Source organism: Primulina huaijiensis, chromosome 5, assembly GCF_012295235.1.
Source record: "Primulina huaijiensis isolate GDHJ02 chromosome 5, ASM1229523v2, whole genome shotgun sequence".
NCBI classification, from domain to species: domain Eukaryota; kingdom Viridiplantae; phylum Streptophyta; class Magnoliopsida; order Lamiales; family Gesneriaceae; genus Primulina; species Primulina huaijiensis.
Genome location: NC_133310.1, coordinates 3,056,486 through 3,067,431, shown reverse-complemented (window position 1 = coordinate 3,067,431; position 10,946 = coordinate 3,056,486). Strand labels below are relative to the sequence as shown.

General features: G+C 34.9%; 1 protein-coding gene across 2 annotated transcripts; it reads left to right on the top strand.

Annotated features, from left to right (window-relative positions):
- Positions 1–475: 475 nt before the first annotated feature.
- Positions 476–10,270, top strand: LOC140976337 (rab escort protein 1-like). 2 transcript variants are annotated; one of them, XM_073440429.1, is made up of 9 exons: positions 476–1,187; positions 1,862–1,984; positions 4,510–4,609; positions 7,492–7,530; positions 7,727–7,967; positions 8,072–8,147; positions 8,470–8,665; positions 9,502–9,588; positions 9,859–10,270. In XM_073440429.1, exons 1-9 carry the CDS (start codon positions 481–483, stop codon positions 9,952–9,954), a joined length of 1,665 nt encoding a protein of 554 aa, XP_073296530.1. In that variant the 5' UTR covers positions 476–480; the 3' UTR covers positions 9,955–10,270. The 2 variants fall into 2 exon arrangements, with proteins under 2 accessions (XP_073296530.1, XP_073296529.1); XM_073440428.1 differs by having other exon boundaries at positions 476–1,214.
- The last annotated feature ends 676 nt before the right edge of the window (positions 10,271–10,946 follow it).

The following is a 10,946-nucleotide window of genomic DNA, read 5'->3' as shown; positions in this document are numbered from 1 at the left end:
GTAAGATTTGAAGTAAATGGGTTGGAGATGGACGTTGTATTTGGTACAGAAATCGTTTAATTTTGGTGTAAAATTTACACCAAAATAGATTTTGTGGTTGAAGATGGCCTTAATCATAAATGTCTTAACAATCTAACATATATGTTGTTATCAATTTATTAAAAAATATTAAAAAGTTTATCTTCTTAATAAATAGGAAGAACTAGGATAACATTATTAAATTAAAATATAATATTTTAAACAAATTTTATTTATGTGAAACAAATATAATTTTTATGATCCTTTTGTGCTTATTTAATTTGATTGAATAATTTAGCATTTATATTTCAATTTTTAGATTAAAAATATGTTGTTTCTATTTTGTATTTTTAATTGATATTTTTTTATTATTTAAGTTTTTTTGTATTTTTATAATTTGATAAAAGAAAATTTTATATAAAATATTAATGAAGATCAATAGAATTTTACAAACAAATATTGATGCGAGGATTTATCATTCTTCTTCTACCTTGGGATCCAATGGAGGAAGAAACGACGTCGTACGCGCCCATTGAACCTTCCACTTTTGACCTTATAGTCATCGGCACAGGTCTTCCGGAATCAGTCGTAGCCGCCGCCGCATCCTCCGCCGGAAAAACCGTCCTTCACCTCGACACTAACCCCTTCTACGGCGCTCACTACGCCTCTCTTCCCCTAAACGATTTCGCAACCTTTCTCCGATCCCATTCGCAGCCCCCCAAAGTCCCTGAGAGCGATGGCTCCATCCCTCTCGTCACTCGGTCTGTCTACTCCTCACTGGAAATCAGCTCCCACTCGGACGAACCCCTACAGAATTCTAGAAGATTCAACCTCGACTTGGCGGGTCCCCGCGCTTTTCTCTGTTCTGATTCCATGATCGATTTAATCCTCAAAACGGGAATAAATCAGTACATGGAGTTCAAGAGCGTAGACGCCAGCTTTGTAGGCAATGCAGACGGGGAATTATTGAATGTGCCCGACTCTCGGAGCGCCATATTCAAAGACCGCAGCTTGTCCATCACTGAGAAGAATCGGTTGATGAAGTTCTTTAAGCTCGTGCAGGCTCATTTTTCCGAGGAAAATGAGGAGGATAGGATATCCGAAGAGGATTTGGAGAGTCCTTTTGTCGAGTTCTTGAGCAAAATTGGGTTATCGCGAAAGCTAAAATCGTACACTCTTTATCTATCAATTTTTCTGTTAGTGACTGTTGTTATTGGCTTTTCCAACTTTATGCTTGTGTTACTAATAGTTTTTCAGTTTGGTCTGCTTCGCCTAGTTTTTTTAGGAGATATACCTAGTTTAAATTACAGTATGGTTTACATTTAGTAAGATTGATGGTGAATCTCTAGTTAATTGGGTATAAAATTCAGATGCTGGACAATCATGGACCATCAGTTAACCCTTGAGTTACACTTAGTTAATCGCCGTGTATTCTTCATCATTTTCCTATTCACAAAATGTTCATGTTTAAAAAAAGAGTATATCTAAATATTGGGTTTGCCAGGATTCTTTGGGATAGTAGTTGAGATCTCTCAAATTTTGCTTCAATTGACTAACTAATTTGTGACTAGTCATTCTTAGTTCCAGAAACTCGAAATTTGGATGAGAAACCTGTATTGTTCTTGTGAACGTTTTTAATGGGATTTTTTCGTCTGTCTATCCTATTTTTCCGAAAACCATCAGTATTGGAGAGGAAAGCACCGCCAACAAGTTAGTTCCATTAATTTTTTTTCACAGATTGTTATGATCATTCCCGTTGAACACGAACTTGAAAATGGATTCATAGCCTGTAGTTTCCTGGTTTGGTTTATCTTTAATTGACTGGCAATGGTTTTCTCTCCAGGATTATTTTATATGCTATAGTGAATGCCAAGTATGATCAGGACAACATCAAAGTATGTAAAGATGTTATAACTACTAAAAGTGGGATTAGCCGTTTGGCACTCCACCACTCCTCTGTTGGCAGGTCGGTTCTTTGCCTTACGTTTTATTTTTTTAAGAGCTATCTGGTTATCCTAAAATGCTGCCGGCTTTCCTTGAACTGCTAGAATGAATATGTCAAAAAGAAAGTGTATATTAGGCCCTAGCTTCGGCTTCATATGCATGTGGTGACATAATTTTATATGATCTTCCGTTTTACAAAAAAACATTCCTTGTTAACATTTGTTTGATTCTGTTGTTCACTTGTTTGTCCAGTTCATTAAGTTCATTTGATGTTTTTATCTCTAGATTAAGTATGCCTCCATTAAAACTTCAAAAGAATAGCACAAAGATCTAGCGGAAAGATTTTATTTTGAAGTGGATTCTTTATCAAAAATTTAAATGTCAGCATATATATATAAAAAAAAATTAGAGCATAACCATGAAGGGGATGAGAAGTCTTTGAAAAGTTCGGTTTAGGATTGATAGATTGCCAAGATGTCTTGGACATTCAATGTAGTTGGGAATCAAACTGAACTTTTGATATGGGAGTATGGAAAAATTCAATGAGGGCTAGTGGGAGCAGGATGTGTCATGCTTCCATCTCATTCTTTTCACGTTTTGAAATATCATAATGTGTATTCAAATTAAAACCGGAAGGTTTTGAATTGAAATTTATAATTCGGGAGAGATAAATGATTTAAATAGATTCCACATGCAAAATACTTGAGCTTTACAATTCTTAGTTGTTTTGCCAATCACAAATTTTGTAGTCAGTGCTCGGTCATATGCAAAATATTTTAGTAAATAAATAACAAGTGTATTCATCAAGAAAAAAATTGACTGAAATGAAGATCAAAACTTTATTAATATAAGGGGAATCAGCATAAGGAAAACAAATTTAATATTTTGGTAATTGGCGTACATATTGTTCTGTATCTCAACTGATTTTATTCGTTTATGGGGACTCAGCACTCACACAAGTAAAATGGGGTCAAATTTTTTTTAATTGACATGCATATTTTGCTGTATCATTTATACTTCATAGTTGAGATAACCAGTTGTGCCTTAGTTGTGTAGAAGTAGAAGTGGAAGGGTTAGCTAGAGAGATTGAACGTGTAAAGAAGAATTGACCTATCAGATATTTAAGGTTCCATCGTCGAAGAAGTTGACGAGTTTGAAGAAACATTTATATGCTAATTGTTTAAACGTGTATTATAGAATTGATTTTAAAACCGTCTATTCAATTTTATTGACTCATGGTCCAAACATATGAATATCATTCAATTTTTTATTTGAAATTATATATTGATATTACAAACGAGGTTTGACATGTGTCCGTGAAAATTTCATAACATCTTTTGTGTCATTCAGTTATTCTTTTCTCTTAATGTTTTTGGGTATAAGAGTCTGATTTATGAATATTATCAGCTCATAAGTGATTTAAATATTATTTATTTATATTATTTTTTAACAAATAGCATCCATTAAAATAAGATAAAAAGAGTTTTGTACAGGTACACGGAACTTCCCTAGGAGATCGAACAAATAGAACCAACGATATTATCATCAACTACACGGGGCATACCCAGTTCTAGAAACAAGCAAAGATGATCATATCCACACAAAATATAAAAAATTATAATCAATTACGAGCCTATATCCAGATGACTTGGCAAACAATGAAGAGTAAGGATCTTGATTTTCCTAATGATATCCCGGGACACGACATTTCTTATTCAAAAATAGCTCGATTGACACCTCGGAAAACTTTCAAAACCGATGTTGGAGATCCCATGATTTTATGCATTCCTAGCCATTCTTTGATGTCATTTCAGATTCTCTTCGACACACCCCAAGTAAAGAAGAGATGACCAGCTGATTTCTCACTGTTATTACGAAGTACACACATCTTATTCTAATATAGCATTATCTATCTTTAGTTAGGAATTTACCGTGTGCAAGCAACCACATAGAAAAACAATGCTTGGTGAGTATGCTATATTTCCAAATGATAGGTTTCCATGGCGTCGCCTATCTTTTTGAACAAAGAAATCATTAGCTTGAGCAAGACCACCATGACATCCGAACCAACTCTCGAGCAGCATCCCTGCACTCTCAGGCGAGGTTTGTCTAAGTAGAAGAACATCTCGAATTCTCAGAGTTTGTTTAATCAAAGGAGACTCATCTTTTCCAATTCCATTCCCAAACAGTACCAAACAGTACATGGATCTCATTCACCCATTTCACCACATGCTATCCTTCTTGATGTGATTCTTCCATAACGTTTTTGCAATCAAAGCATTGTTCCAAGCAAATAAATTCTTAAGCCCCATGCCCTCATCTTCCTTTGGTCTACAAAACATGTTCCACGAGATATTATGCTCATACGATTTAGAGTTTTTCTTAGACAAATAAAAACTGAAATGGTTATGACATGTATTATACATGAAATTAGATACTTGACTATGTTTTAATTATTCTCATTAATCCCATTATTAAAATCATATTAACTAGCTAGTTATTTAATCAAAGCAACGGGCCTTGATAGCGTTTTGCTCAACTTTTTAGGTTTGCTAATGCAAATGGGGCTATGATATATCCCATTTATGGTCAAGGGGAGCTTCCTCAAGCTTTTTGTCGTCGTGCTGCTGTAAAGGGTTGCATATATGTAAGCATAAATTACATCTTTTGGATTATAGAATGACTCTGGCGTCAACTGTGTATCTGATGCTTTCTGTATCATCTTGCGCTTTGTGGGTATTAAATTGTGACAAATAATGGTTCTCTCTCTCTCTCTCTCTCTCTCTCTCTCTCTCCCCCTTTGGTCGATCTATTTTGTGATTGAATTTATGGTTGAAATGTCTGGCAACTAATTTAGCCTTTTTACACATGCATTGATTTTACAGAAGCAATTTTAAACATTTAGATTTTCTCAGTTAGTAATGGATTCTCCATCATGTTTCAATTTGAAATTCAAATGTGAATAATGGAGAAGCAAGTTTAAATGTGGTTTCCAATCTGTAATTTTANTCTCTCTCTCTCTCTCTCTCTCTCTCTCTCTCTCTCGCCGATCTATTTTGTGATTGAATTTATGCTTGAAATGTCTGGCAACTAATTGCATTGATTTTACAGAAGCAATTAGATTTTCTCAGTTAGTAATGGATTCTCCACCATGTTTCAATTTGAAATTCAAATGTGAATAATGGAGAAGCAAGTTTAAATGTGGTTTCCAATCTGTAATTTTAATACCACGAGAAACGGAATGGCCTTTGTCTAATATCTAGCATGAACCTCTTGGAAGGAAAAAAAAATATAAAAGAAATGAAACTCTGCAAAAAAAAAAAACAATAAAATAAACTAATGATAAGCTACAGATAGATTACCAGACATTATTTCTGTGTCTGTGCTTTTATTCCTAAAGTTACTTGTCATAGGATCATGATTGAATTGTTTTTCATGAAATATACCTTCAGCAATCATCATTGTCAGATTGATAATATTTTTTGTATTTTCATGTTTGAGATGTGTGGTTTTCAGCCTCAGATTTTTTTTTTTTTGATACGAAACATAATATATTGATTGAATGTAAGTAGTGAGTACAAGTAGCGGATAAGAAATCCGCTATAAACAAAGGATTAAAAACAAACTACAACGCCACTATCATGAGAAAACAAATTTCCAATCCTTGGATAAGTCTGAGACATTGAGATGTCGATATTCCGGCTGTAACATCGACCAACACGCCACCCTGAATTTAATCTTATCCCATACTTCTTGGACCGACTCCGACTTCTCTTCAAATATTCTTTTATTCTTTTCCAACCAAATCGACCATAATATGCAATGAACGATGATAAACCAGAACCGCATATGTTTCCTCCCTTTCTGCAAGCTCGGTTCCACAATATACATTTCCTTTACCTTGCATGGGAAAGACCATACCAAGTCCAACTCTTTGAAAGCCTGTAGCCAGATTTGTGATGAGAAAGTGCAATGAAGTAATAAATGATCCTAACTTTCCTCATCCCTACGACACAAACAACACCACTGTGGCCTTAGTACACAAGCCGGCCATCTTCTTTGCACCGCATCACAAGTCTGTAGCTTCTCCAACGCCACAATCCACGAAAACACTTGAACCCTCGGCGGGACAGGTATTTTCTAGAAATTGAAACAGTAGGAGAATGGATTAGGAATAGGGGAAGGAAAAAAAGAGTTATAAAAAGATTTAACAGAAAACAACCCTGAAGAATCCCCCAACCAAATTCTATGATCCTCTACACCCCACTCCAATCGAACACTCTGTAGGACCCCTAAATTGAATTGGATGACGGCGGGGGATAAAAAAGGATCATAGACTGCAGGGGATAAAAAAGGATCAGCGAATAAAAGACGGACAGGCTTGTAATTTTCATTGGAGCAGATTCATCTGAGGCTGAAAATTACAAGCCTGTCCGTCTTTTATTCGCTGTCTTTCAGCAAGCTATTTCTTGAGTATTAACATTTGAAGGAAAAGGATACTAAAAACATGGTGCCTAGATACACAAACATTACGGGCTTATAAACACTGCTAGTAGTGTTACTTTAGAATTTGAAATTGATTGTGTGTCAAAATGATGAAAAAGGGCATTGTTTAGGAAGCTTCATAAAAGGATTTTGTTGAAGCATTATGATGTTAATGAATGTGGTAATTCTGTAATTGTATCTCAAGTCAACATGTGTAGTTGTAGAATGAAAGTCAGAAATTATAAGAATTGGCTGAAAGAATAACACACCTTGAGGTGGTCAATGGGACTGGGATGTTAGGAAGCCTAGAGTGATTATAATTTCTAATGTTGCAATATCTTAACTTTATCAGTGCACTACCATCTGATCATTTCCTAACGATGCTCAAGGAGCATTAAACCCTAAAATGTTCTGCCACTGGTAAATTATTTCATGTAATAATAGGGACATTATTAAAATTGAGAGCTCATGACAATTATGGAATGACCTCAATACTAAGCTGAATCTCTGACTTTTTTCCATTTTAGTTTTGCTCCCTGCTTTATAAATAAAAACATTCAATGAAAGCAGACTTCAGGTAAAATTATATCACATATTTTTGAAAACTAAGTGAGGCGAAAAATGTGCAATCAGAACTTGAAGTAAAGAACAATTTCGAGAGAAAAACTCTAGACTGAAGAAATCAGCGATAGCAAATACCGTGAAATAACAAAACAAACACCTTGTTCATTTAGTGACGCAAGGAAGAAGCCTCTAAAAAAAGAACAAAGTTTGGAGAGAATGGTGAATAAATAAGGATTATCTTTGATGTATAGCTTTGCATCTTATCGGTTCAAGTCATTCTCATTTGTTTCTATAGTAAAAATATGTCCCTTGCCTTTTTGTAAGATTTTAAATATGGAAAAAATGGCACAACTTATGGTGATAAATATTTTTCCAGCTCTCTTATGTTTAGTTATCTGCAAGTAACTGATATTGGTTCTTGTTTACCTTTCTTCTCTTTAGCTTTCTCTAATGCTTTCCTACATCAATTATACTGTACAGGTTTTGCGGATGCCCATAGTTTCTGTGCTCATGGATGAGGTTTGAAATGATTTTGTGTATAATAAATTTATCTGGAGTGCACGAATCTAGACAAACGTGACATGTACACGTGGAAAGTTTGTTACATGGCATATCATTTTCAGTTGTCGCATTCGTGCACTTGTGGAAGTTTGTTTTCATGGGACAGAGTGTATTTTCATACTACTTCTCATATGTCAGTATGAATTTTTCACAGGAAGATGGAACTTATAAGGGTGTCAAACTAGTTTCTGGTCAGAAGTTATTCAGCTCTCGGTTGATTCTTGCTCCCTCTTTCACAATTCCATCACCATTGGTTCCTTCTGCTGCACAGGCATCAAATTCACGTGATGATGGCCATATAGAAGCCGAAGAGAAGGCTGCCCGGGGAATATGCATTGCAAATAACTCAATCAGACGTGAAGTTTCAAATTGTCTGGTGTTCTTCCCTCCCAAATGTAAACCTATAAAGCTTAACGTTATTTAATTGACCTGAACTTTGCAATTTTCCTTTCATTTATATTTCATTTTTTTTAATTTGTTAGTTCTTCTCTATATGTAGCTTTATACCCTGAACAGATAGCATCCGTCCGTGTATTTCAGTTGAGTAGCAATGTCGCTGTTTGTCCCCCTGGGATGTAAGTTATACTTCACCTATTGTTTTCTTATGTCCTTTCAAATTTTGATTATGATTTCATTCTTCCTCCCTTATATTATTGTTGAAGAAGTGCATCAATTTTTATCTGGATGCTTAATTTTTTCATAGTGTGAGGTTGGTTTCGACAGGGTCAGCATACTTAATAATGCAAATCAATCTCCCTTGTGCTGATTCATATGAGCAAATTTTAGAGTATTTTGGCGTGTTTACATTGACTTTCAGTATACATTGTGAAATGAAATTCTTATTCAGTACTTGGATTCTCATGCAATGCGAGTTACATTGTCCAATTTGTCATTCAGGTTTGTGACTTATCTTTCAGCAACATCTATTGATGCTGTGGAAGGGAAGAAGTTATTAAATGCAGCCATAAATGCACTGTTCTCTATTCCTTTATCTGGTAACTCAGAAAGCAGTGGTGTCGATAATTCAGGTGACAATATAGAAGTGAAACCCAGTTTGCTTTGGAGCGCCTTGTATATGCAAGAGCTGACCAAAGTATGCTTCTTGTGTTTCACATTTTGTCCCATGAGAAGCTTAGTTGCATTCTTAGTTCCATTGACCTCGTCTTTAATGTTTTTGTGCTGTTCTCTCTGACTCTTATGATGCAATATTTTTATTTTAAAAATTTTCTATTGTGCAATATTTTGCTATCATTTTATGCTATTGTCCCTTGTACAGTTGTCGCAGATTAGGTGGGACAATTGTCACAAATAAAGAAAATTTGGATTGAATTTAATTTTGGGAAATAAGCATTTTCGCAAAAAAAAATGTAGGAGATAAATTTGTTACTCATTCATTGCTATGTCACTTTTCTACTAGTCTGTTGACCGTATCTGGTAGTTTCAAGCTCGAAACATATTATTTGTATCCCTAACCTTCGGAAATTCAATTTGTTGGTAAATATGGTGAATGATCAAATTCCGGATCTTTTTCGTAAACAAAAGAATGTCAGTTATTTCTAATTGTTTGTCTTTGGAGTAGTTGAATCTATCCCCTTTTTACTTGTCTACTCTCTGTCAGAGTCCTTTCTAAGTGCAGTTTTTTGAGTAAATGGAAGTTATATAATGTCTTACGAGCAATGGTTTACAGTAAAAACTGATGGCAAACACTAGTCCTCTGCTTCTACCAAATTGTCAGATAGAAAGCAGCCTTCTTGCACCTTTATAGATAATATACACTATGTGGTCATGATCGTTTATGGTGAAAAGATGTGTGCAAGTTTGTGAAGTGGGATATCATTCTTTCCCAACTTGGATAATGTCGTCCTTTGTAATTCTAATTCTTCTTGTTTGTTCCGTGCTTGTAGCTTATTTTTTGTTCATCATTGTCAGTTTCAAGGAGCTTTGGATTCCATCAGCTCCACACCAATGCCAGACGAACATCTAGACTATAATCATCTCCTGGACGCTACAGAAAAGGTAAACAAACGATTGTTGTCTGTACTCTGCTCCTGGGTGGAAATAGAATACTTAGCTTTCATAATATGACCGACCGCATTTGAGCGCATATGCGCCTGGATATTCAATTTTAAGTAATGGCAAAAAATAGCTAATTCCAGAACAGTTTTGAGGCAATTCACGTATAAACAGGATCAGGGGCATGACATATTGTTTTATCTTAGCTCCTTTCTGCTACGTGTCAAGGTTAATTTCTGACAACATGATGAACGTTTGCTGAATCCTGGCCAGTTATTTCAAGAAATATACCCTGGTGAAGAATTCCTTGCAACAACAAGCTTGTTGGATGAGCATTCGAATTACGTCGACTCTGAGCTTGATTCATGAAGAAGCATTTCTAAGACTGCTTGAAAAGTAACACTGCCGTTCAATATTCGTGGGAGGCTGAAATGGCAGAGTACGCCTATCGTTTTACCGAATAAAATGAGTCATTTTGCCATTTTTTCACTTGTAATGTTAATCATGTAGAAGTATAGGTGATGATTAAGTTAATATTTTGGGGCCGGAAAACTAAGTTGGCCTGATTTATTGATAATTTCCGTATGTACTATAGGCTTGATTTGGGATAATTTATGTATTTTACACATGTATCAATTATCTAGGGTTCTTTGAGCTGCAATTCTATGCTTTATATTTGTTTGCAGCCTGGTGTTGGATCAGTAGTCAATCAAATTTGGAGATAAAAAAATTTGGGAGACTCTTTAAATGCAAAATCAGTTTCAATATACCTCCGAGGAATGATTCTTTCTTTATATTTTATGACATGGACTCGGCCACGGATTAAAAAAATATCGTGGGAAGAGTTTTACGAGAGAGTATGTCTCTTGTGAGACGGTTTCACAAATTTTCATATCAATTTTCAAGCAAATTAAATGATTTCATATCCATTTCCAATCTTCTTCTCCCTGTGTTCCACAAGCCTTCTTGGAATTGTGGTAATAACTTATAAAATTAATCTTAAAAATCGAAAATTCAGTGAGATTTAATGGCCGGAGAAACCTAAAATACGCACAATAGAAAATGACTCATTTAAGACACACTTTGAAACAGTCTTTCATACTAAGTCAAAATCTAAGCGTAAAATCCATATATTTTAAAGGCACTTCTCATCAACAATTACGTAACACAATGATGGGTGGACCAAAATATTGTAGCCGATGACTTGCAGACATTGAGATCTCATGTTTCGGATGAGTCTCGAACTTCCTCATACTAAAAGTTTTTTTTATTATAGAATATAGTTAAATTTAAAAGATATTATTTTATCTAATACTTTGATTTCTTAATTAGTTGTATTCTACCCGAAATCCCACCATTAG

Excerpts from the sequence above, each read along its gene's own strand:
- LOC140976337 (XM_073440428.1), top strand. The coding sequence starts at position 481 with ATGCGAGGATTTATCATTCTTCTTCTACCTTGGGATCCAATGGAGGAA. Across the intron at positions 1,985-4,509 it reads CACCACTCCTCTGTTGGCAG|GTTTGCTAATGCAAATGGGG; the intron begins GTCGGTTCTTTG and ends TCAACTTTTTAG. Across the intron at positions 7,968-8,071 it reads GGTGTTCTTCCCTCCCAAAT|CTTTATACCCTGAACAGATA; the intron begins GTAAACCTATAA and ends CTCTATATGTAG.